The 27,134-nt window shown below is 42.3% G+C and overlaps 1 protein-coding gene and 1 long non-coding RNA gene across 3 annotated transcripts in view; one reads left to right on the plus strand and one right to left on the minus strand.

The window, feature by feature from the left end:
- Window positions 1-13,220, minus strand: part of LOC117959212 — a 22,511-nt gene extending 9,291 nt beyond the window's left edge. Inside the window, exon 1 of the long non-coding RNA XR_004659892.1 lies at window positions 13,135-13,220. This is a non-coding gene — a long non-coding RNA (uncharacterized LOC117959212). The remainder of the gene's footprint in view (window positions 1-13,134) is intronic.
- rph3aa (rabphilin 3A homolog (mouse), a) overlaps window positions 42-27,134 on the plus strand; it is a 30,412-nt gene continuing 3,319 nt past the window's right edge. The window contains exons 1-13 of one of the 2 annotated variants that reach the window (XM_034896123.1): window positions 42-164; window positions 17,242-17,370; window positions 17,516-17,645; window positions 19,009-19,092; window positions 21,572-21,725; window positions 21,951-22,133; window positions 22,267-22,449; window positions 23,195-23,274; window positions 23,917-23,991; window positions 24,089-24,198; window positions 25,096-25,222; window positions 26,036-26,089; window positions 26,640-26,791. In XM_034896123.1, the coding sequence (XP_034752014.1) occupies window positions 17,252-17,370; window positions 17,516-17,645; window positions 19,009-19,092; window positions 21,572-21,725; window positions 21,951-22,133; window positions 22,267-22,449; window positions 23,195-23,274; window positions 23,917-23,991; window positions 24,089-24,198; window positions 25,096-25,222; window positions 26,036-26,089; window positions 26,640-26,791 (1,451 nt within the window). In that variant the 5' untranslated portion in view covers window positions 42-164; window positions 17,242-17,251. Of the gene's footprint in view, window positions 165-17,241; window positions 17,371-17,515; window positions 17,646-19,008; window positions 19,093-21,571; window positions 21,726-21,950; window positions 22,134-22,254; window positions 22,450-23,194; window positions 23,275-23,916; window positions 23,992-24,088; window positions 24,199-25,095; window positions 25,223-26,035; window positions 26,090-26,639; window positions 26,792-27,134 lie in introns of both variants that reach the window. The other variant, XM_034896122.1, reaches the window with a different exon arrangement.

The following is a 27,134-nucleotide window of genomic DNA, read 5'->3' on the forward strand; positions in this document are numbered from 1 at the left end:
GTGGAGACGGAGCGAGGCTTTTACTCCGTGTGTGCAGAGGAGGCTGGCAGTGAGGAGGAGAGTACCGGAGAGGATGCTGGTCGCTGACACGGAGCTGCTGGCGTCCCACTGAAGCAGCTCGACCGATAGAAAAGGACAACAACGCATCGGGGTCAACGCCAAAGGTAAGACCAGACATCCATTAAAAAAACAAATGTTTCATTGATACTGTTTTTATGATGAAAATTGACCTTTTTAGGTTGAACTTTTCTTCTTTTTTTAATTTCACGTTGGTTCAGTAACACTAAAGTGTCTCAAACAGCAATGGTCATCCACTGATTGTCATGAAATGTAATGCCAAAAACTGCCTTATTTAAACGAACATTTCTGATATTACTCAAAATACCTTTTTTTTAATTCCTTTAAATTATAACAAAGATTAACTATTAAAATGTAAAAAAAAAATTTACGGATTTGGGATTGCAAAAACGAGATATCTGAGTTTTGTCACTTTGTTTAGATTTTTCTTTGAGGTTTGCGTCTTATGTTTGAAAATATCATTCTCAGATAGCTGACGTCATTTAAGTTACACACTATGATTCCCATCGCCATGTTAAGAAAGATGAATACTACTTAATTGAACAGAGCACAACTCATACTGGATTTTAAAAGTGAGATGAGTGTTTGTGATATTAGAAACCATCTGACAATGTTATATCGGCCAATATTTGGTCTTTTTACAGTAAACATTTCTCTGGTTTTCAAAGATTGGCATAGATTAGATTTTCATTCAGCAATAAAACATGACTTGCATGACAACAGAATATAAAACCAGATCAAATATTCAATATCTGTAGCTTTGTCTGCTAAAACTGGTCAATGTTACACCTCGGTTTATGCATGTGTATAACAAAGATGTTAATAAACATGTTTATTATTAGATTATTATCATTGAACTAGCTTTAGAGCTAGTTTATTATTAGTTTATTATTATTAAACTAGCTTTAGAGCTAGTTTATTATTAGTTTATTATTATTAAACTAGCTTTAGAGCTAGCTTTAGAGCTAGTTTATTATTAGTTTATTATTAAACTAGCTTTAGAGCTAGTTTGTTATTAGTTTATTATTATTAAACTAGCTTTAGAGCTAGTTTGTTATTAGTTTATTATTATTGAACTGGCTTTAGAGCTAGTTTATTATTAGTTTATTATTATTAAACTAGCTTTATTAGTTAAACTAGCTAGCTCATCTTCTTACTGTCCCTGCTGAGGCATCACAGAGACGGCATGGAGCAGGAGACAAGGCGACGCTCCAACATTTTAATAATCCTCTCTGTGCTCCATCCAAAATCCTTGGCTTCACGCTTGCTCACGCCGCGCTCCCGTGCTCTGGTACAGAGCGGTGTTTTCCTTCTTATTTAACTTCCTACAAACAAAAGAGCAAATAATGTAACTCCATGTAGGCTACTCCCACACATACTGCACCCTGAAACTGCAACTAAGCAAAGATTTTAATGAGTGAGCTTTACTCCTGATTTCCACCGGTTGCAGAACGGCTGCGGATCCGCTCCGAATCGGAGGCGGAGTCGTTAGGTTTCCATTAGAGTCAATGTGTGTGTTTCCACGGACTGCGGCACGATTTTTGCATCTTGCATCAACATTTTTTTGATTTATTGAACATTTATTGATGTATTTCTTTAAAAAATAAAGGAGCAAACTTTTTGCATCGTGGGCAGTAAAGATGTGACCCTGGATTTCTATCCAACTGCGGACCAGCTCCGCTGTGTGTCGGCTCCGTGCTCTGCTGTCCTTCAACAGCCACCAGGTCCGGATTGGTTGCGGAACGGATGCGGCCGTGACTGACAGCTGAAATCACGAGGACCCATGATATCTCACAAGTTCACTTATGATCGTGCAATATAACAGGATATAGTTTCTATAAACAGAACCACAAAACCTCTGACCGGTTGACTTCAGGCGTGCCGGAGTTTGGACGCAGCCGCTCCGCAGTCAGTGAAAACACACATATTGACTTTAATGGAAACCTATTGACCAGCCGTTCCGCAGTTGGTGGAAATCAGGGGTGAGTGTGTGTGCAGCAGAGATAAGGAGGCTTTATCTCCATGTCAAAGTCGCAGGTCAGCTCCAGGAAAAAGCTCCAGTACAGTGATGGAGCTCAATGGCCAACATGTAGGCTAGTGGCAGCAGTGGAGTCAAAGCTGAGATGGAAAGAGAAGTGTATGTGTGTGTGTATGTGTGTGTGTAATTGATTTGCAATACTCACACTCACTTTTTATTTGCTCTATCATCCTCAGCCAGAGCTGACTATTGAGCCCCCTCTTCTTTCCCATGCTCCCTATATAATCCCTGTTGAATGCTCCTTTTGCCCCCAATCAGATCTATTGACTGGTGTGTGTGTGTGTGTGTGTGTGTGTGTGTGTGTGTGTGTGTGTGTGTGGTGGGTTGGCGATGGATTATACGGGCTGCTGAGCGCTCAGGTGCTGACTGATGTGGTTAATGTGCTTGAGCAGAAACGGTTCACGCCGACCCAAACCCCCCCCCCCCCGCCTGCTGAACTCAGGGGAAATATGTCCTCCTGCACGGTTTTCTTCTCCTTGTGTCTAAGCTTTTTCAGATATTGGCATTCAAGACTTAATTGTCTTAAGTGCTGCTTTTAGTAGAAAACATCTCCGTGGCAAAAGAACTGCTGTCAGCATGAGGTTAGTCAGACATTAGGCCCTGAGTTGAAGTAAATGAAATGCAACCCAGTCTGTTAAAGGGTCAGTTTGCCCAAATTGCAAAGCATCATAGGAATTGGGGCATGAATGATTTACATCCAGTGCCAGCCCTTATTCATTAAAGTAAGGGGGTCAGGGGGGTCAGGGAGGTCTGGGGGGTCAGGGAGGTCAGTAGGGTGAATGGATGAGCAGCAGCACATCTGATGTTCATGCAGGCGATCAGAGTTCATGTCCTGTCAAATACATTTAAATTAATATTTGACTTTATGTTCTTTAATTAAAAGTATTTCAGTTGCTTATTTCTGAACATACTTTAACCATTTAAACATCTGACACCAAGTGAGGTACTAGGTTCCGAATCCGATATTGATCCCAATACAGACTATACTTATATAATAACATAATACTTTTTAAAATATTAAATAAGCAGCTGATGTATAGGCCCATGTGTCATGATTTATGACCGTGTCCAGTGACAACCATGTATCTCCAGATGTGTTGATGATATTAAACCAATAGCTTGAAAATGCATCGTCAAAAAACTGAAAGCAGGGCTGTTTTTCTAGTTTAAAAACATTTTTAAAAATATATTACGTGGTTCTCACAGGAAAAAGATGCTACAAACAGGATGCTCTTATAGACCATGATGCATTGCTGTAGATTAAACTAGCCAAAAGCATAGAACATGAGTTAAATGAGCACAATCTTAAACATCTACAGCAGTAAAATGCAACGTAAGTATTTAATGCAGCAGGAATATGACTCCAGAATCTTTAGAAGAGGAAAAAACTGACAGGGTACATGTCACTGCACTGTATATACTTTTATTTACTTCTTCTGATAATACTCAAGTGAAGGATCTTCTTCCACCACCAGAAAGCGGTTTTATATCAATAGATTTTATGATGGCACATATCCAGTTTAAGAGGGTTAAATTGCCTCTTTATTCATAAAGCTGTCAGGTTTGGGCTCAGGTCCATTCTGACAGAATCCATCAGACCAATCAATTGAAATGAATGGATTTCCCATTTTCCCATTACGTCCAGTGGGGACTGTTCCACATGAGCTCATTCACTTGAGCGTTTTTAGCGTATTTGAACGGTTGTACAGTAATTGACTCTCCTCATTCTCAGATCTGCGGCTGAGGCGCGATTGTTTCCAACGCTCGGGATTTCTCTCTCTCAGCACAGCAGGAACAGCAGATGTGCCGTACAAACCCACTGTGGCCCAAAATGTTTGATTAGCTGTGTGTCACGGGCACGCTTTCATTGTTTACAGCCGGGAAGGATGGGCAGAGGCAGATGTGTGTTCATGTGTCCCAGAAACACAGCTGTAGACTTAAACCACTATGGCACGTTGGGAAATGCTGGTGTGTGTGGATGTCTCCACCTGCATGACCCGGATGTGTTGTCAGGCAACTCGGGGCAACAAATGTCCAACACACACCACCAGCGTTTGGCTTACATGGCCTGATTTGAACCGATTTAACCCTTCTGGTGTTCTTCTGAGTCAAAATTGGAAAATAGAAAATGAACACTTTTTTTTTGGCACATTTTAGGTGTTTTCAACATATGTCACTTTTTATGTTTTTATCTTTTCTGCGATTTCTTTTCAACTACCACTAGTGTACACTACCAGCAACTTATTAGCACTATTTTTACACTTATTTGGACAATTTATGGTCAATAAACCTAATTTAGCTTTTATAAAATAACATCACATTTTTGCATTAACAGCAGAAAGTATTGATTATTTTGTTGGATATTGTTGGTGTTGTTGGATAATCACAGACTGGCCAAGTTTAGTCAGAATAACGCTATGAAATATAAATAAGTAAAACACCCAAATTATTTTGACTTATGAAGAGTATTTAATGAAACCATCCGTGTTACTTTTGAGGCAATTTGGTTGAAAGAAACCCAAATTTCTGCTATTGAAACTTTGAAAACGGTTTAAATTTGACCCGAAGACAACAAGACAAGGACCCTGATTCAATGATGTCCGAGTCAGAACCGACGGACTGAGCTCCTGCCCCCCCTTAATGTTTTTAAAATGATTTTCCAAACACAAGACAAAACCTCCAACTTGATGACATCACGCGAGCTCTGATTGGTTGTGGGACCAGCGTGTGGTAGTACGATATGTCTCTTGGTGGATTCACAGCAACAATTTCTGGAACACCTTATATTGTTTCATGGCTGAGTGGAAGTCCAACACATGGACGACGACGATGATGTTCACACGCTCGGTTTAGATGCAAGGTGTGTGTTGACAGGTGAGCGTGTCCTATGTGACGAGTCCTCTCACAGGACATGGTGGTCCGTCTCTGACCTCCTTGCACCTCATTATTCTATCTTAGTCTTTCCTCCTGAAGCTGACGTCCTCGTGCTGAAGTCAGACAAATGCCTTCAGCCAGCCGTCACACACACACACACACACACACACACACACACACACAGACAGTTATCCTGAGGTTTGCATTTGTTTAGTGGATTCAGTGCTGACGAGGAGACGCACAGAATCTGAATACATCACCATGTGGGTGTTTTCTCTCCTGTCATACACACACGCAGATGGCCACAAGCTGCTAATTATAACGTTAATTTTTTATAAATATGGATATATTTATATGTACATGTGTGTATACAGTATGTGGATGCATGTATGTATGTACGTATGTATATATACATATGTGTATATATGGGAGGTTTTGGTGTTTGGTCATGAAGTGACAAAGTTATTCCAGTAGTTAATTGTTACAATTCATTCTGAGGAGGTCATGAATATTTGTGCATGGCCGATTCTGATTGGTTTAACTGAACGGTGTCTCCCTCAAACCGCGGATCAGATTAGGGAAGAAATGATTAAATTATTGAAGTCTCCCTGAAAGAATCTACGCCGAGCTTCAATAAGAGTTTAGGACTCGTACTGGTCTGGTTTTGCCTTGGTCATAACCCCTCAAAGTCTTGGTCTTGTCTCGGTCTCCATACACTCTGGTCTTGGTGATGACTTGGTCTCGGTTTAAGGGGGTCTTGACTACAACACTGCTTACCGTTAGCCTCGCTGAACAAATGCACAAACACTCTGTTTCCTGCTTTCATCGCTTGGCCCACTTGTGTACGATGTGGTCTGAAAAGTTTCCCTCTCATACGTTTTGGAAAGCCATTTCTAGAAAACTCGGTGACGTCAAAGCTTTCAGCCACACATGTTGGGATTGAAGAAGAGATTACTCTTATATCCACACTTTACCCAGGAGTGTGTGTGTGTGTGTGTGTGTGTGTGTGTTAATGCGAGGGTTAACCATCCCCACAGAGTCATCATCAGACAGCGGATAAAGAAGGTGGTGATGCCTCTTTGCCTCTTAAGCTCCATAAGCTGCTTCCTCACGAGTCTGACTCTCGTCAGTGGAGGAGTGGAGTCGTACAGTATGGGGGGGGGGGGGCTAGAGAAAGCAGAGCGCATGAATAGACTGATGACGATGAACGCATGATGGTGGATTGACGAGAGCAGTGACAGCTGTAGGGACAGTGTGAGGAGAGGAGTGGGACGAGTTGGATGAGTGTGTTGAAATGTTCCAGTCTAATTCAGATGGGAGTCATTGTTTGGACTCCCTGGGGAATGTTCTGTGTACCGTAAATAACCGTCGTGGTGGATGAGGCAGCATGAACGTGGTTTACTGAGATGACTAGCTTTCTCTTTTTAAGGTCAGACCGACCGATCCAGTAGAGAGGTGAAGCCCCTCCGCCTTCTGTTGGACCCCCATCGGACCTCATTTTGGAAATAAATATGTGTGGTGGTGAACGGGGAGGGACAGATAATTAATTTTATCCCATTCAAATTGGTCCATGAATTAAACATGATGTTTATGATGTGTGTTTTTTTTTTTGTAGTACCACTTAGTTTTGTGGGAAAACCACTCAGCCTCACAAGAAAGGTGGATATTTTAACCCCCCAAATGTTGAACCCAAAGTTACGCCCTTGGTAGAACTACACAGAATAGTTTTTTTTATATTAGTTTTTTTTAATCTTCTATGATGTATTAACTATTACATTTTATACAGCTAACTCTTCTATACTTTTGCTTGTATATAATTTATCAAACGTCTTTTTATTAAAGAATATGAGTCATCAGACAATTCGGCTGTACATTCTGAGTCCTTTTTTTTTTTTTTTTTTTTTTAAGTAAAAAAAACAAAAACAAATAACAATAAAACAAAACAAGGCAAAAGAAGTAACAATACAAAACAAAACTTTGGCGAAAACACCAACAGGCTGACCCCGATCCCTCACGCTATCCCAACCCGCTACCCGCCCATCTAACTCCGTCCCACGCATCTCCACCCTCTCTCACACAGACCATCACTCTAACACCATCACAACTGTCATAGTGTGCTAGGATGAGGAATGTTGTTGAATTACAGATTTTTTGTCAGCATGCGTTTGTCTGGTTGAAAGACATCGGAGTGGATTGATCGCTGGACAAAACCAATTGGGGTTTCTACATTTATTTCAGTGTGAACGCTCATGTGATCCGTACAGTTTCAACACAAAAGTCTCAGGTTCTGGTCGAGACAACTTTTGCAGGTCAAGATGTCCCTTCACACTAAAACATCTCAACAGAAAACGACTGAACCTTTTCCTCTTTTCAGAGCCCATATCTGCTGATTATTGGAAGTGACTCTGCTGAGCTTCAGCTGTTCAAACCCCGGTTCTGTCCTGCTCTGTTGACCGAAGACTCAAATTCAACAGTGGCTCATTCACGCTACCTGTTTGCCAAAGGGACTTTATGCTGACCACACAAACATGAAGCCTGACAACAGCTGTGTTGTTTGATCACAGCCACACAGCCTCTGATCTGTGCAGACTTTGGCTCGCTTGTTATCCGGTACACCGGCGAGTTCACATCCATCTACTCTGTGGTTTTACGAATTTTGTTTCTCATTTGTAATTGTTGGAGAAAAGAAAAGTGAATTTTTGTTGTTGTTGAAAACTGTCTTAAAGCGCCCATATTATTCTCATTTTCAGGTTCATAAATGTATTTTGAGGTTGTACCAGAATAGGTTTACATGGTTTCATTTTGAAAAAACACCACATTTTGTGTGTTTAGGTCTCTATTTTAGCTCCAAAGTGAGACATCTCACTTCTATACTATCTTTGTTGGGAGTCACACATGCTCAGTATGAGGTGGGATCCCATCAGCTAGATGACTCTTTCTCCAGGTTTGATCAGTCCAAGGCAGGATTAGTTTGGAGACTTCTTCTTAACGAGGGAAATTTGTGGAATACCTGCAGAACAGGGACAGGAAGTAAGGGGTGTAGTGATCTAGTGTGTGTTTTGCCACTGAGAACGAGCTAGCATGCTACTGTTAGCCACCTCGTCTCTAGTGACGTAGAGAGCCGTGCAGATGTTGAACAGCTCACCCGCAGACTGAAGACAGAGGACTTTCAGAAATTGGATCTCACTCAAAACAGCATGGGTAGATTTTTTTCCAAATCCCGAATCCCAGAAAAAGCAATTTATTTTCAAAAAATGGGCCCTTTAAACACCAATCAAAATAAAACCATTCTCTGGTTTTACGATGTTTTTTTCCAAAATTGTAAGTTTTGCACAATTTGTATATTTTTTTGTAACCCCAAATACAGAAATGTAGATAATCTGCCTAAGATGTTTACAACCTGTTTGATAATTGGCCTTACCAGACTTTGATGCAACAATGCATCATGTTTCAACAGCACAGTTATTACTGATGGAAATGTTGCACAAAACTATCAAAATAAGACCCATATTGTAATAAACCAGAATTTCTTTTCAACCTGAGATGACATAAAACGGCTTTTTGATAATTCCCTCTTGACTTTAGACTTATAAATATTTAATGGAGCGTATACTATGTATCATTTTTCTTTTGCTCCTAAAACATGAATATGAAATATAAAAAAAGAAGTGAAACCAGTCTGACGTAGAGAGGCCTCTCGGCATTACAGGACACATAGGAAGATGACGCAATCTGTCAGAGTTTTCATCCCTGCAGCGCTCACACAATCTCTCCCACTCGGTGTGTGTGTGTGTGTGTGTGTGTGTGTGTGTGTGTGTGCGTGCGCGGCCCTGCAGCTCTAAGTCAGCCCACATAGTCTCATGGAGCTAAAATGCCTTGGTTTCCTTTCACTTCATGTCAATTTGCAGCGCTTTTATCTGAGCCACTGACCATGTGTGACAGGTCCTCTCTCTGCACACAAAGTGTGTGTGTGTGTGTGTGTGTGTGTGTGTGTGTGTGTCTCTGTCTGTCTGTCTCTGTAATTTTTTGCATGTCAATTTGCGTTAATGTTAAAGTCAGGTTGGTAAAGGTCTTAATTACAGAAGACCTACTTTACTAAGCCTGCAGCTGAGAAACCGGCAGACAGAGACAGACAGACAGACAGAAACTGACTGACAGATGGATGGACGGACATGTGATTAAGTGAAAGATAAAAGAGCTCCTCTCAGTTCCAGATCTGACCTCAGCGAGCGAGAGGAAGACATGTTCTTGTGTTGGGTGGAACAGAAAAAGATTGCAGCCATGCTCGCAGCTCTCTCTGGCTGTTCAAACGCACACAGACGGGCTTTGGGCTAAACGCTGACATGGTCACCATGACAATGCCAGCATGTCAACATCTGGAGACATCTGGAAGCTACTTGACATCCTCCCTGGATCGTATATTTCATATTGGTTTGCTTTCTACAGTACGTAAACGTGGTTTGTCTTTAATACTTTGCTATGGTTGCTACTCTGTACACACACGTATTGCATGTCTTAGAAGAGGAATCCCGCTTCTGTTCTTCCAAAGGTTCCTGATCTGAATCGAGGGTCAAAGGAGAGAAGGTGTACAGTGCTGTACAATGTTCTAAAGCCCCTTGAGGCAAATTTGTCATTAGTGGTATTGAGCTCTATAAATTGACTTGACTTTACATTTGCCAATTAGCTTAAAACGCAAACTGAGATGGATGAAAATAACCGATGGTTTTGCAGGAAGTTAGTCATTAAGATTTTGACCTGATGATGGCGCCAAAGGAAAAGTAAGAGCCAAAGTCACGAGGATTAATCTAGATTCGCAGCGCCAGACCTACCTCTACAGCATTGTGGAGTAAGGTCTGGCTACACCACAGATGCATTCTGGGATAGTAGAAAAAAAACGCTCTGGGCTTTTTGCATTTCTTCAAATCAATTACCATCGTCTTGGGGGGGCGCTAAACTGGAGACGCGTGATGGTGGCCCTGCACAATAGTCTCATGCACCCTGCATGGAAAACGCCACATCTAATATTAACTGAAGTTAACTTTTCACACGATACAGTAATGTGAGCTATTTAACTTACAGTAACGGATACATGATTAGACCTCATTAGCTCATACCATTGTATCTCTGTGTGCAAGATGTCTGCAGCAACCCCACCAATCGCTCCCAAAACGTCCCAGTTAGAGAAGAAATGCCCTAAACATATTCTTTGTAAATCTTTACAATCATTCTCCGAAGTCGTGCCTTTTTGCACAATCCACATTTTCTTCAAAACTTCCCATACTCCGTGTGCTTGGTAACGTGGAGTTTGTTGTTTTCCTAAGAGAAGTTGGACAACGGCAACACACAGAGAGCACCTCTGTCGGCTTTAACCAGTACCTGTACTTCTGTTGATCCAGTCCAGGATTCATCCTCTGGGAACCATGAAAGAATGGACACAATTTGATATCATCCATTTAATAGTTTTTTTGTGATCACACCAAAGAAGGCACAGTGCACCTTTTTCCGCAGTTCTTCTTTGCGATCAAATGCAAGAACGATGCCCGCAGCTCAGAAACTAGACCCAGAAACAGACACAGAAAAAACACACAAAGAGGCGTTGACAGGGAGACCGGCATCGGACAAAAGGGACCAAACCCATACACATACAGATACAGAAGTAAGAAGGCCGTAACTCATATCTATAGCATGAACTTCAAGGATCTAGCAATGCTGAGCCCAGTGTCCAAAGTCCTGGTCATGAGGTGGTTTCCAACGGGTTGCAATCGTCCTCTTGGCTGCTGTGAGTCCAGCAAAAACTGCACTTTTTGGAGTATTAGAGACTTAAGGGCTGACAGATCATTCCGAATCCAAACGTTGGCAGTATCTGGTAGAGTATCATTAATCAGGGCAGATACTTTAGATGCCATATTGTTCCAGAACTGACCAACAGGAGAGCAATCCCAGATCATGTAAAGATATGTACCTTGAGCTTTTAGTGGGCAGAAAGCGCATGCAGGAATGTTAAATGCCTTCATGTGATGCATTTTCACGAGGGTGAGCTATGTCCTGAATCTGCTGATGGTGTGGATTGTGGGATACATCATGCCAGTCAAGATCGATACTCAGTTCTGGGCAATCACGTGCCCAGATCCTCTCAACAGGAAGGCCAGAATGGCCAGATATCACTGAGAACTGACAAAGCCTCCATGCCATGCCACATACCATACCATACCATACCATACTGCCTTGAGTGCTGATCTTAATTGAAGGTAAAAGGAAAAAAGGGGAACGTGGTAGATTGAATGTGTTTTGTAAGTCAGAAAAGGTAACAAGCCAAAGTGGTTTAACTAACAGACAGAAAATCCAAACCTATAACCTTTCCCTAAAAGGTACATCTTGAATGGGCACGCTTAAAAATAATTGATCTCACATTATTTATCTCCAATGTTATCCCTTCCCTTCCCTGCAATAATTGATTTGAAGGTTATAAAGATTTAAATCCTTCTCCAATTTATACATAACAACACTGTCATAGAGGACCACATATGGACACACACACACCCCTATCACACCCGTCCTTGCATCCCTTCATTGGAATCCGCTAAAATTCATAATACAGTTTAAGATTCTGTTGGTTACCTTCAAAGCATTACATGACCTTTGCCCCCCCCCATTACATTCCTGAGCTCCTTGTCTTGGTCTTTTATCTATTGCTCGCTCCGACTACAAAACCAAAGGTCATGGTGCATTTTGCCGTTTTAGCGCCAACCCTAAATCCATTTCCTGAATCTTGACTGGTTTAAGGGCCTTTTAAAAACCCACCTTTATACTTTACTTGCTACACCCCAATTATGCTGTCTTCAAATGAATCGTGCACGTGTGTGTGTGAAGCACTTTGGAACTGCTTGTTTTTAAAAGTGCTGTATGGGTAAAGTTTTACAGTACATGTGCATGTACATATACACACACACACACGTGCACGCACACACACGCATGTAGCCCTGGTCCCCGGAGGTTGTTACGCCTCTCAGTCAACTGGTGCTGTAAAACAGGTGTAAATCTAACCAGGCTTCAGTGATGACGTGTGTCCTTGGCGTGGCCTTCACGAGAATTGCTCACAGGAAGCCACATCATTCCCCCCCCCCCCCCCCCCCCCCCCCCCCCCCCCCCCCCCCATCATCCCCCCATCATGGACAGAGTTCAGTACGTGCTAGATGAGTATTTGACTGTCATACTGTACAGGCCTGAAGTAAAAACTGGACTTGTTGTTTTTGGGGGTGGAAGGCACTGGAAGAGCCCCACTGCAGCATTACACCATACAAAGAGGTTTAATGCTGATAAAAACATGTACAAATGCAACATGGTTGCAGAGGTGGAACGTAACCAAGTAGATTAACTCAAGTGTACTTGTACTTTACTTGAGTATTTCTATTTTAACCAAACTTTATACTTGTACTCCTCTACATCTCAGAGGTAAACATTGTACTTTGTACTTTAGTTGCTTTTCAAATTACAGTTTTTCCTCCCCGTCCTGTCCAGTGAAAACCCCTGTATCTCCAGATGTGTTGTTGTTGAATGTTTGTGATGAACTGAAGGATGAAGTCTTTCTTTGTGTTGAGAAAAGTCTCCTTTTTAAGATAAATAAAATCTTTAAAAAAGCCGCTTGAATCAGATGGAAAGTGCATCGTCACAAAGCTGGAAACAGGGCTGTTTTTCTGATGAGATGAAAAGATTTAAAACTTTTTAGAGATACGTGGTTCTCACAGGACAGCGACGCTACAACCGTGTGAGGTTATAGACCATGATGCATTGCTTTAGATTAAACTAGCTGACAGTATATAAAGCAGTTAAAATGAGCCCAACAGTAAACATCCACAGCAGTAAAATGCAACATAAATATTAATGCAGCAGGAATATTACTCCATGAGGGAAGTACAGTTGAAGTACCTCAACTCTGTGCTCAGGTACAGTACTTGAGTAAATGGCATTGATCTGCTGCACATGAGGTTGATTGAGGGTTGGGTTGGGGGGGGGCGTTTGAACAGAGGCTGAAATCGATACGCTGTCATGTTGGTGTCCTCTGACTTTGAGAATCAGAGTGATGTCCTGCTGCAGAGCTCATTGATCTACTGTAATGGCAGCAATGGCTCGGGTCAATAGTCAACTGTGTGTGTGTGTGTATGTGTGTGTGTGTGTGTGTGTGTGTGTGTGTGTGTGTGTGTGTGTCTAAGTGTGAGACAGTGAGGCAGAGAAAATGACCCTGATTCCAATTCGTGGCTAACATTACACAGTGCAGTTTTCAGGTATTTGTAAATTACATAACTTTGAGTATTTCAATGTCTCAGTTTCTAGCCTTTATGCTAAGCTAAATCCACCTACACATGATAGACGTTAGGTTGATTTCCTACGAGAAAGGGCGGTGGCGCCCAACTAGTCGCACCGCTCGGATATGCTGCTTTGCGCTGCGCTCAAAGTTCGAATCATTTCAACTTTGACCTAGTTGCCCTTGACCTTTCAAAGGGCAACCAATGAGAAACCAGTGACCTAGCAACGGGGAATTGCTTGATGACGAATACCTGCGCTGCGCCTTGCTCTCTGAGCTTCGCTCTGCGATCACTCCTAGCCGTGCGCAGAGAGCAAATCGCTCATAGTGTGGGTGCGGCTTCACTGTCTGCCGGCTGTAGCTTCATATCATCACTGTCAGGCAAATACCTGGTGTGTCCAAAAAAAATGTTTTCAGGAAATGAACTAAATGAGCCATCTTTCTCAGACGCAGTCACCTTAAAATCACCGTAGAACCCCTCAGATAGACGGAAAGGGTGACCATTAGCATGATTTATGGGAAAACAATCAAATGATGGGGCGACCTTGAGCCCCCCCGATGGAGTAGTGAGCGTGCGCCCCGTTTTAGGCTGAGTACTTGGTAACGACCTGGGTTTGATCCGACTTACAGCCCTTTGTTCTGCTCGGCGCTCTCGCTCTCCTCCCCTTCCTCTCTGTCACTATCACTATCGCTCTCATAAAATGATACAGATAAACCAACTAATACTCCTTGAAATATAATATTAAAATGATGAAATATGGAGATACGAGGGTGTGTGTGTGTGTGTCTGTGTGTGTGTGTCTGTGTGTGTGCGTTGCATTGAGTGGTGACTCACAGGCTGAAAGTGCCTGCCATTTCAGAACACATTTCCTTTCTTACTGACCCCACCTTTCTCTCTCTCTCTGAACCCTCCAAGACACACACACACACACACACACACACACACACACACACTCTCACACCAATCTGTCAGGTTGCCACATTGTCCACAGTGATACCACCCTGACATTTGCATCGGAGAAAGGACAGGGAGGGAAAAGAGGGCAACGTCTGAGAAAGAAGAAGAGCGCTGAGCCGTTAACTAAGTGAGGCATTAAAATATTCGCACTCAGCAGCTACTGCCTGATCTCATGATGTTTAATGCTCTGACACAGCCGCGTAACAGCTCATACCTACACTAGATCATTCCTCAGAGTCTTAAGGGCAAGTTTAAAATGACCTGTCATGTAGATTATACAGATCATTTGGACTTGGCCACCTTCAAGACCCTTAAAAAAGGGAACAAAATGTGCTTACGATAGAGAGGAAATTCTGCATTTATAATCCATACTATCAGCAAAAAGAGTCATCAGTCAACAGGGGACGGTGGCGTCTCTCTCGGCAGCCTGGTTTGGACCAGAGGCGAGAAGTTGAGGTCAAGTTTTCCTCTTAACAATGTTCTTGTCGAAAGATAATAAGTGTGCTTCCACGCAGTGCAAATGTCTTCAGGCATGCACGTTGCAGAGCAGACCACACTCACATTACACATCACAGCTCGTCCGCAGTCAGGCTCAATTAACACCCTGTTTTCAAGCATCTGCACGAGTAGACGGTGCCCGTGCACTCAGACATGACCGGCAGATGTTTAACAGAGGTGCGGGTACAGCGGTAGGTCCGTTAGAGCTGAAGTAAATCACGGATAATCAAATTAGATTCTCTCTGAGCTTTTAAGAGGAGTGCCTCCTCGGCTGTGGCACACTGTCGGGCCGTTGAGTGGACGGTGTGATCTCTGGACTTCTTCTCTCTTACAGGCAGAATAATGTGCAGTGATTATTATGTTATGTCATGAATTGACACCAGTTTGTAGGTTTCAGACGGCCATTTTTTATTTGCCTTCAGTGTACATTTCCAACACCAGATTTTACACAAAATATATCAAGTGTAATCTGTAACAGAATGAAACATGTTTCATATTTTACAAGGAGCAGCATTTAATCACTGTTTATTGCCCCGTCACCCCACCTAACCCTCATGTTGACCTCGGGTCAAATTGACCCGTTGTCCTATATCAATGATCTTTTTAATTCCCCAAAATAACTTGATTGATTCCACACAACGCTCTTTGGAAAGTACAAATCTCTACTTTCATTAATTTTGGGGCGTCTTGTTCAATTTTATAGCATTTGGAGAGAAAAAATGGAAGTGTTTTTGAAATAGTATTGAGTAAAAGTTGACATATTCCAGTCTGTGATTATCATCAACATCCATTCCTTTAATTTTAGTCAAAATAATTCCTAATTTCTGCTTTTCTAACTCAAAATTTAGGTATAATTTCCTATAAATGAGGTTTGTTGACCATTAATTCCAAAAATAACTGTAAAACTAAATTTAATAAGTTAGTGTTACGTAGTGTTAAAGATAAAAAAAAGTGACAAAGAATGGACGGACAAAAATTTAAGAAAAAGTAAAAAACATTGATTAAAAAGCATCAATAAAAGTGTTCATTTGCAATTTTGACAGGAAGACTAATCAAAGGTTAAGAGATCCTGGAATGGCCCCCTTGTTCAGCAGGTATAATCACACATACTCTACAGTTAAAGATCAAAGCTAAGGTTAATATTTAAAATAAGAGTGTACTGTTTTCCTTTTCAATTCCTCATTATCTCTGAAACACTGAGACAAACATCATGTTTTTCCCTTATCTCACTGTTACTCTTTTAATGGTTAAATAAAATATGTCAGTAACTGATTTTGTTCTAATGGTTAAAAAGACAAAACAGACTTAACAGTGTTGTTATGTTTTACGCATTTGTTGTAATATGTCGAGCTTTATGTTGGTGCATCTTCCCCAAATAAAGCCATGATACCAGAACTGCTTCCTCTGGTGAAACCAGCAGCTCGTCCCTGAAGCCACAACATGCTCGTGCACGTTCCTGCTCATCATAACAAGCCATGAAATGATCAAACAGACATATTCGGGGGAAAAAACTGTTGCATTCAGCTTACAAGCTTACAGCATTTGATTATCGCTGACAGGAAATTTGGCCTCTGTCAGTTGGGGATTTTACACTTGGAGGTGAATTTAAAATATGAAATGAAAAGGAAAAGCTTTTTAAAATACAATTGTGAAAATCCAAAATGGGGGAAAACTGATCACTTCTTGACGCTGAATTCCTAGCACGCACTTTGAAAACCTTTTGTTGCTAGGGAACAGACACACCGATGTGATTGGTGCAGCTCGGCTACAAGGGCATAGTTAATGAGCAGCATTACTCGATGCCAGAGTACCTACCATATTTAAATTTGGCTCTGACTCTGGATTTCCTGGGTAGCCTACCCCAGATTTAAGGCCTTAATTTTAGAAATTAATCAATTGCAAACAGTAATTAAACATTTTATTGAAGTTTGTTGCTTAAAACCGTTTCTCTTGTGTTGTCCTCCGGTCCAATTTGACCCATTTTCAGGTTTTTAATCACGAAAAATTGCCCTTCAAAATAAGCTATAAATGTCAACATTAGAAATATCGAATAATTTGGAAAAAACATTTTTAAAAAAGCACCCATTTCATTGAAAAAGGGACAAAAACGTCAGAAAAGCCATAACTTTTCTTTCAAGGTTGACGGGAAGACAACACAAGGGTTAAGACAACGACCAAAATGCATGACACATGCTTTCAGGGGATCGTTTGCTTTCATGTTTCTTTATTAACATAATTCCTCGTGTGACCCACCTGTGAGCTACTGTTTGGGACGATGTTTGCAGTTGCTCAGCGCTGCTTTCAGTCCAGCGTGTTTCCAGCTGTGCTCCTGTCCTCAGGCATCAGTGTCTCGCTCCTCTTAGTGATGCACTTTTTTTGGCCTTTGTGTTCGAGCTGCGTTTTTACTTTGCATGCCACTTATAATCCGCTCTCTCTGTGTGTATGTGTGTTTGTGTGTGTGTGTGTGTGTGTGTGTGTGTGTTTTGGGTTCAGGATTAGGTGGATGATGAACATGTCTGGCGGCCCCCCAGGGGAGGAGCTCACGGATGAGGAGAAGGAGATCATCAACAGTGTCCTGGCTCGGGCGGCCATGATGGAGGCCATGGAGCATGAGAGGATTGAGTGAGATGGAAAACTATTGTCTCTGTTGCACAGAATCACATCAGTGGACCGTGCAGAGATGCTTACCGTGCCGAATGAGTGTTGGTGTAAAACCTGTGCCAAGATTGTGTTTTGTGCTCACATTTATTTACATGTGTTTTGTCAGGCGTCTCTCCAGTCGCCTGCATAACATCAAGAAGACGGCATGTGGCGACGGACAGTCACACTGTCTGCTGTGTGGCGCGTCCTTTGGACCGCAGGGGGTCACAGCTGTCCTCTGTGTGCAGTGTAATAAAGTAGGTGGATATTTTTGTTCTTCCAAACCATTGTTCATGCCTACCTTATACGACCCACATGAGTTATTCCTGAGTGAGTCACCCTAGCGGTGACAGGAAATACCAACTCATGTCTAAACCAGAGAATGTATTGGATCTGGTGACTAACATGTTGTGAAATGTTACAGTTTGGTTGGGCTTAGGCACAACAACTACTTGGTTATGTTTAGGCACCAATATTTATTGGTTAAGTTTGGGAAAAAAGATCATGATTTGGGTTAAAAATGCAGACACTACTTCAATTCCAGTCACACATATGATGCAGAGTGTGGCTCCGTTTGTTCCATCCATCCATCTTTGTCCGCTTATCCGGTATCAGGTTGCGGGGGGAGCAGCTTCAGCAGGGGACCCCAAATTTTCCCAAACCACTCCAACTTGGGGATCCAGAGTCGTTCCCAGGCCAAGGTTGGAGATACAATCCTTCCATCTAGTCTAGTCCTGGGTCTTCCCCGAGGCCTCCTCCCAGCTGGACGTGTCTGGACCACATCCCTCCTCTCACACTATCTCTAAGGGAGACGCCAGCCCCCCCTCACGAGGAAACCCATTTAAAACGCTTTTACCCTGTTCAGTAAAATTGAAAAAAAAAAGTTTACGCTTTGTTTCAAACCGGACTCTCTTGAAGTCCCTTGTTTGTTTGACACTTCCACCACCCCAACGTGCCTCGGTTAAGGCTCAAAGGGATACAGCTACGGTTAAGTTAAGTTTAGGCAAAAGATTGTGGTTTGGATTAAAACACTCTCAAGGAACGAACCAAGTTTCCTGGGTGAAAGTATTAACATTATATTATTATATTAGATTATTCTTTGTGTACGTCTGGCCGTAGCTGTGTCCTTTCTAGTCACAACCACCTACCTCCTCACGTGGAAATTTGGCGCTCTTACGCTTCATCACCTTCCTTCCTGCTGTGCTCCCGCCATAACTACTCCAGCCACTAGAGGGCGAAATATAAGTCACAATTGATGCTTGAACAAACGACTTATGTTGGTGTTTTTAGGGAAAGGTCAGTCTCGGATTCTTTCTGCTGGAACAAAAAAGGAAAAAAGAGACACTAGAGAATGTTAAGGCGTCTCAGTACTTCTGTTTATCTTCCCTTCTTACTTACTGTGAAGTTCCTGAGAGGTTTCCTATGGTGATAAGCAGCAGAGGACAATGCTATCTGAACTGTATGAATATATGTGCTCTGTGCAATTGGCATCAACAACTGTGTAGGATAATTCCTCTGTGTATGTGTCTTATAATTCATTTATTTAATAAAGCACCTTTTATTACTTTTACTTAAAGGATCTGAATACTTCCACCCATATATGTGTATGCCTTTTTGCAGCACATGTGCAGCAAATGTGGGATTTCGAGCAACAGCAGGACGAGTCCTATGTGGCTGTGCCGAATCTGCAATGAACAGCAAGAGGTGAGAGGATGAGAAGAGATGAAGAACAGAGTGGCTTTGACATAATCATGAGCCCAAATTATGTCATTATGTTGTTCATCCGTCACCGGAACAGAAGCTCTTTTTTTTCACGATATGAACCATTTTCTAGCTTTTAGACTCATCTTTTAGCACAGAATTGCATTTCACTGTCCAGCAATGTGGAAAATTACCACCCATTGATACCCCCTCAATAACCCAAGATGATGACTTATTTCGACGCCTTTTTTAATTGTTAGCATTTTGATCAAAATGAAACATGACGAATAAGGTCTGCTTTCTGTTTTTCTCACTGTTGCAGCTTTACAATGCTGTTTTGATGATGGGGCTGCAGTTTGGTGAGGTCTCTGCCTCAGGGAGCCCAGACTCTTTAAATAAATGCTCCCTCTTGTCAGTCACATGCAGAATAGCTACTCTGTAAAGGAAAGTCCACACCAAGAACAATAACTACAAGATGACTACAAATGTATAGTTTTAAAAATCATTTTAATTACAATGGATGGCGGAGTCCACACCACAACCATAACAACAACAACAACAACAACGGTGGAGAACGATACCGTTGGGATCACTTTCAGAGCGATTTGACGAACAATAAAACACTGACAGCCAATCAGAATCCATTTGAGAATCCATCTGAATGTACCGCAAACCCAGACGGAGTACTGAAGGAAAATGAAAATTGAACTAAAGTACGAAGGAGGGCGGAGCCAGACTACTGCAGCGCACACATAACGTCGCTGTCTGCAGAACGATGACGTTCAGTAGTGTGAATGCTAACATCGTTATAGTTACGGTTCTTGGTGCTGATGGGCTTTGATGCTGCAAAATAACATTTTATTCCTACTCTCTAATACTACGAGTCCACGACCCACAGGAGTGATTCATAAAGTAGCTCCTCTAGCGGTGGCAGGAAATACAACCTCATATCTAAACCAGGAAATGTAACAGTGGTGATATAGTTGGAGTTTGGTTAGGCCCAGAAACCAACAATACTTAGAAAAAGATCATGTTTTAGGTTAAAATCAGACGCTAATTTGCTTCCCATGACGCACATGACGCAGAACGTGATGTAGCTCGGTTTGTTCCGTAAAGCGAAGAAACCATAGCCTGTAGAAATGGTGAACGCAACAGCCGTGACGTTTCTGGACTTGTATTGAAGCCTTGAGTTTGGCAATATGTGTGTCATAGTTTTTGAGAAGAGATAGGGCTGGAGAGGATGACGTGTCTAAGCCAGTGTTGTTGCAATAGCGCTAAGCTAATTGCTAAGGCCGGAAAATTGTTTTCAACCCTTCTGAAGCGAGTCATCCAGCGGAGACAGTGCCATGGTTAGCATTGCTAATACCGCTTTCACACCACTGACCAGGGTTGGGCTAGGGTTCCCTGACCTGTGTTCAACTCTTCTTTTAGATGTTCAAACCACGGTAGTTAACATGGGTATATCACTGGTCATCACAATTCAGCTATGACCTGGGTCACAACCCGGGAGCGGCTCATGACAATTACCCGATGTGCTAAAAATGGGCGTGGTGGCTACACATCATATTCAGTGGACAACCAATGGTATTGCACAGCGTACTGTTCCTGTACAGGCCCAGCAGAACAGCTGAGTGTGGAGAGTGCAATTTCTTACAAAACAGCACAAAGAGGAGGAAAAGCTAATATGGACATCATCGATCTGGCAGACATTCTTCCAATATCGTATGTTGCTGTCCTCGCACAGTCCCCAGTAGACAGTCTAATGAAGTCGCTAATGGAGGTGGTAAAAATGCAAGCTGGGCTTGAATGGAGCCAGACTGATATATGATCGGGCCGCTACTATCGGCCAATATTAGGCATTTCCCAAACTAACGGTGTTTATAATAGCCAATAATTTTTTTAATTATATATTCCTTCATCAGAATCATTTATGACAAATGACCAAATATTTATATCAATATTAGCCTTAAAAATCCTTGCGGATGTCGTTGAGTTCCTCTGAATAAAAGCTTTATGTTGTCTTCGATGGCTGGCCTTTGAGACTGTAAACTAATTGTGAAAATCATTACTGAGGTAATAAATCAAGTGAGAAGTAGATTCATTTTGTTTTCATTCATTGACTTTTACAGAAACAGGTTTCAATTTGGAGCCAGTGGCGTCGCCTGCTGCTGGAAATTAGATGAAGTGCAGGTTTAAGGAGCTTCAGCGTTGGCTGCACTTTCTTTAAACCTCTTAAGCTTTGTCCATTGTTTGTCATACACCCAATCTCAACATCTAACCTTTTACTCTTTAAACTCATGTCAACATGCAAGTCAAAATGTTCAAAAATATTTACCTAATTGCAGCCAGTAAAACCAAATCACACACTTTAAAACCTGTGGATGTGTAGGGACTTCATAACTGTCCATGTTTGTTATTGTCTATAGGCCAATCCTCTGTCTTTGTAGGACTAGGACTACATTTTTCTGAATTGTTCCTGCAGGTGCAGAAGCGTTCAGGAGCTTGGTTCTTCAAGGGAAGAGTCCAGCAGGGTCTGCCTGCCCCCCTCCCTTTGTCCAGATCTCAACAGTCCAGCACCGTGACCAGATCTGGTCCAGGAGGATCACAGGAACCTACAACACATCATCAGAAAAATGGTAATTTATACAAACAGTGTGTACCCATTAGGCCTGTGTAGTGTAGAATAATAGATTCTCTATGTATAAACACAATATATGTATGGTTGTGAAGAAATGCAAACAACCAAGAGCGTTTTTTCCCTCCTATCCCAGAATGCATCTGTGTTGTAGCCAGACTTTAAAATTCACATCTTAAATGTGAGACTACGGCAGCACCAACAGTATCGGGTGTCCTCTCCACAGAGCAGCAGCAGTCCCGTGGATCAGGACAATGGGAGCAGACAGCCACCACAACAACAACAACAACAACAGCTGACAGCTATAATGAGAGTCATTCCTGTCCAGCAGCTGTAATGAAGACCGAGAGACATGTGTTAGCCTCCAAACCTCCTCGAGCAAACGCACAGCAGGTCGCCCCCCCCTCAGGTAAAGCAGAGCTGCTCCTTCTAAGAATAAGCCACATTCAACAGGGCTGCAGTTTGACATTGATAACAACGTATGAAAAGATGTTTCTGACTCTGTTAATTGCTGGTTGTAATGGCGATGGCTCCTGCTGCAGATGTGAAAGAGACCGTGTCCCCTCCAGCTGTGGAGGACAAAAGACAACCTGTTGTCTCCAGCTCCATTTCAGCACATCTTCCTGCAGCCAGGATTAATCCACCCGTCAACAACACCGCCCCAACACAACCCCCACCCAATCAAACAGAGGACGAGGACATCGACTACGACTCAGATGATGCCAGTAAGACTGATTTTATGTCGGGATTTTTGCAGGTTTGGACCCAAAAGTGCTGACAAGGAGGCAACATAGGGTTTGTTAGTTTATTAAATAAAAACAGTTTCAACGGTAGAATCCAAACACACCCGGGAAAACAAAGATTAGGAATAACCCAAAACACTGTAGGAGGAATAAAAACGTCACAGGGAGAGACTCAGGAAAAGACTTGCGTGACCACAAGGATCAGACATCAGACGAAGAAAGGTAACGAGGGTGGGAACGGGGGACAAGATCGCTGATTAAAAGGTGAGACACGTCAGGGCAGGGCGACAATCACAGAGAAACACGTGACGGAAGGAGGTGAAACAAGACGTGACACAGGAGAAACAGAAACAGCAACATGAAACAGGATGGAAAACAAAACACAGAACGGTGAACACACAACAGGGAAACAGTAACACACAGGCAATAATAAGACAAAGTAAAAGAGAAAAAAACACAACTGAAATACCGCAATCATGAGATTTTACATCTTTACATAAAGCTTTATTGAACGTAGTGGCTTCACATTCTTTTTAGTTTTTTGGTTGTTTTTATCTCTGTGAATGACAGAAGTTGTGTCCACAGCTGTGAAAGACATTCCCAGTGGGCCAATGAAGAGTAACAGATCAATAGTTATCTGCTTTACAGGGAAATTGTATTTTCTTACAGCTCCGACTGACTTTTTCTCTTAGGTGTCAGATGTGTTCCTGTGTTTTTATTGTTGCAGCCACTCTGGGATCTCTGGAGTTCAGTCTGCTCTACGAACAGGAGAAGCACGCCCTCCACTGCTGTATCGTTAAAGCCAAGGTAAACACGCATGCACACACACGCACACGCACGCATGCATGCACACACGCATGCACGATGAGAAAATGCGACATGAGACAAGACAGGATGAGACCAGACAAGACAACACTGGACAGAATGAGATAAGATGAGACAAAACAGGACTGGACCAGACGAGAAGGGATGAGACAGGACAATTAAAGACAAAATGAGGCAAGACCAAATGGAATAACACAGGAAAAGACAAACTAAGATGGGGCCCGACTAGACAAGATGAGACAGAGCAGACGAGATGGGACAAGATATGACAAGACGAGAAAAATGAAGATGGGACAACACAAGACTGGAAAAGAAAAGATTGGACAGGTCAATTAAAGACAAAATGAGACAAGACTAAATGGAATGACACAAGAAAAGACAAACTAAGATGGGGCCCGACTAGACAAGACGAGACAGAGCAGACGAGATGGGACAACACAAGACAGGAAAAGAAAAGATGAGACAAGACCAAACAAAATGAGGCTTGTCCAAAAAGTGTAAACTAGATTTGTAGAAACGTTTGGGTTCAGTGACTCCCACCATTAACCATGTGGCAGACATTAGAACATTTAACAGGTGCAACTCCCACTGATTGTCACCATGATCTGTCTTTGTGTCTCTCAGGGTTTAAAGCCTATGGACTCAAACGGACTCGCTGACCCGTATGTGAAGCTGCACCTCTTACCTGGAGCCAGTAAGGTACAGACACATTATTAGATAATAACTCTGAGGTGTTGATTTAAAAACCGTGCGACTGTTGTCGTAATCAGTTATTTTTAATGATTTGGTTCTCTAGTCCAACAAGCTTCGCACCAAGACACTGAAAACCACTCTGAACCCTGTGTGGAACGAGACTCTGGTCTACCACGGTATCACTGATGATGAAATGTCACGCAAAACCCTCCGGTAAGAACCCCCAACCTCTCCTCCAGTGGTGGAGGAAGTACTCACGTTGTGTTGTCTTTCCCTCGACCATGAAAAAAACACTTTTGACGTCCCTCTGTCAAATTTTGACGCTTACTTTGACGTTTTTGACGCTTACTTCCAGTGTTTGTGAAGTTTTTGAAGATTTTTGTGATGCTTTTCCCACTTTTTTCAATGTTTATTACGCTTTTTTTCCCCAACTTTTTGTCACGTGTTCAACATTTTCGACCTCCAATATTTTTGGTATAAAAAAAATACTTGGAAATGGGTGGAATTTTTGTCTCCAGGACAAAATGAGGGTTAAGTAAAAGTATGTACTTAAAGTAAAGTTTTTTGGGGGGCCTTTCCACCTTTAGTGATAGGTCAGTTGAGACATGAAGGTTGCAGGGGCGTGACAGGTCGGACTCGAACCCTGGACCTTCTGTGTCATGGAATAAACGTCTACATATGTGTGTGCCTGCTCTACTAACTGAGCTTACTGACCAGAAAAGTACTCATTGTTGCAGTAAAATATATAAAATATGTGTTTTTCTTCTTCTATCTGAGGATTCTGGATGAATATTCCGGCTGCATTAATGTTTATTTGCATCTTACTGCTGTAGATGTCTAACTCCTTTATATACAGTTGGGTAGTTTCATCTACAGAAATGCATCATGGTCTTTAAGCTCATGACACGTTTGTAGCGTCGCTGTCCTGTGAGAACCGCGTATCTCTAAAAGGTTGAAAAGGTTTCATGGTGTCAGTGGAGAACAAGTATATAGCTGAAAAATGAAAATACTCAGGTGAAGTAGTACCTGAAATGCTGATGTACCACTGCCTCCTGCTGGATATTGGACTTATTACACGAGAGTTTCATGAGACACACTGTCTGTCTTCAGGCTTTCGGTGAGTGACGAGGACAAGTTTGGACACAATGAATTCATCGGAGAGACACGCGTTGCTCTGAAGAAACTGAAGTTTAATCAGAAGAAGAACTTCAATGTTTGCCTGGAGCGAGTGATCCCGGTGAGTCTCAGACCAACACTAGTTCTGTTTCCATCTAATTGTGAGGCAAATTTTAAGCAAACTTTTAAAATGTCGCAAAAAAGAAAAAGAAAAAGTGAATGTGATGGGACCCGAGTCCCGATCCTTCCCCCATGCAACGGATACCGGGACCATAGTTGTTTGCCACGTCACAACTTATTTGGCAAAGCTGTGTCCATGTCACATTTTGCGCACTACTTATTTTTTGAAAAAGGTAAAAACCACCTCAAGCGGGCGTAAAAACTCTTTTACGAATGTGAGGAAGTTTTCGATCTGAATTATTTTTCCGTTTCCATCAACATTTATCAATGCGATACTACAAAATGCGCAACAGAATACGTTGGTTGATGGAAACCCCACTACTGACATCTCATGTTGTTAAAGAATGTACTATACAATATAAAAAGCGCAGCATCAATTAAAGGGTCAGTTCACCCTGAAATATGTATTTGAACTTAAATAACAACAATTATATTAAAAAAATAGTGTCACAAGGGAAATCAGTTTATTACGCCCTAGACGCTTCACCTCCTGGGCACTGCCAGGTGCTCTTGAGCAAGGCACCGTACCCCCCCCCCCCCCCCCCCCCCCCCCCAACAGTTCAGGGTGCTGGTCTAGCTGGCAGCCCCCCCACTCTGACATCTCTCCATTTATGCATGAACAGGTCCTGGGCATGTGTGTGTATTTCAGGCCTGTGTGTAGTGATTATTGTAATTTCCCCACTGGGGATCAATGAACAGTAAAAATTAAACAAATATGTTGTGCTACAGAAAGTGATGATAAGTGGGTTTACAGGTGAAGAAAGCTGTGGGAGGATCGGCCCGGGGCATGGCTGTCTACGAGGATGACGTAAGACCCTCACGTTGTTGGACTTCTCTGCTGAATTCAAAGACGCCATCTTAGTTTGTGTCCTTCTGGTGTATCCCTGCATTGTTGTCCAACCCTGTTAAAAACACATCCCCCCCCACACACACACACATCGTCTCACTGCTACAAATCCCAAAGTCCCAAACAAATGTCCTACCATCATTTTGATGAAAATTACAATAACCCCCTGTTTTATTTAAGTACTGAGACTTAAAATAAAACTATTATATTTTCATGAGTAGTTTAACAATTCTTCAGTAGAGCCACAGACATGAAGATAGGAAGTATTTCGAGTCTATTTGCTAACGTCTAATACAGCATGCTAATGTAAATGGAGTAAAGCCTATTGCATAATGATATACATTTACCATTGTCCTCCATTAGAAGATATTATGATAATCACTGTGTAATCCCTTCGGATATGTTCAGAGGATAAAGGAGCATTCAGATCAGTGACATGAACACTGTTACTTTGTGTGCATGTATGGTATCTGTTGTGTGTGTGTGTGTGTGTGTGTGTGTGTGTGTGCAGCTGAAGGAAGGTGAGGATTCAGAGGAGAGGGGTCGCATCCTGGTGTCTCTGACGTACAACAGCCAGCAGGGCCGTCTGTTGGTGGGCGTGGTCCGCTGCGCTCATCTAGCTGCCATGGACTCCAACGGATACTCCGACCCATTCGTCAAAGTGTATGTGCCCCCTTCAGCTGAATCCTCCAGATCAGAGATCTTCAACAGGGGGTCCCCCTAGATGGTCCTCAAAATCGCTGTATGAGGGCCTGCCAAATTATTGTTTGTATACAAGCTTACTGGCCTACAGCTAGACTAACCTTAAGGTAGCCTTCCACAGATACAGTTACTGGGCCACATTCTAACATTAAAACATAATGTATAAATACATGAATATGCATGGGCATAGCACAAAATTCTGGGCCCTGCAGAAAGGCATCATCTGTGGGGTCCCTTCTTGCATCCGCAGCTATTCATTCTACAACTTTTTGGGCCCTTTTCACATGAAGTCCCTGGGTACTCA

Source organism: Etheostoma cragini, chromosome 16 (assembly GCF_013103735.1).
Source record: "Etheostoma cragini isolate CJK2018 chromosome 16, CSU_Ecrag_1.0, whole genome shotgun sequence".
NCBI classification, from domain to species: domain Eukaryota; kingdom Metazoa; phylum Chordata; class Actinopteri; order Perciformes; family Percidae; genus Etheostoma; species Etheostoma cragini.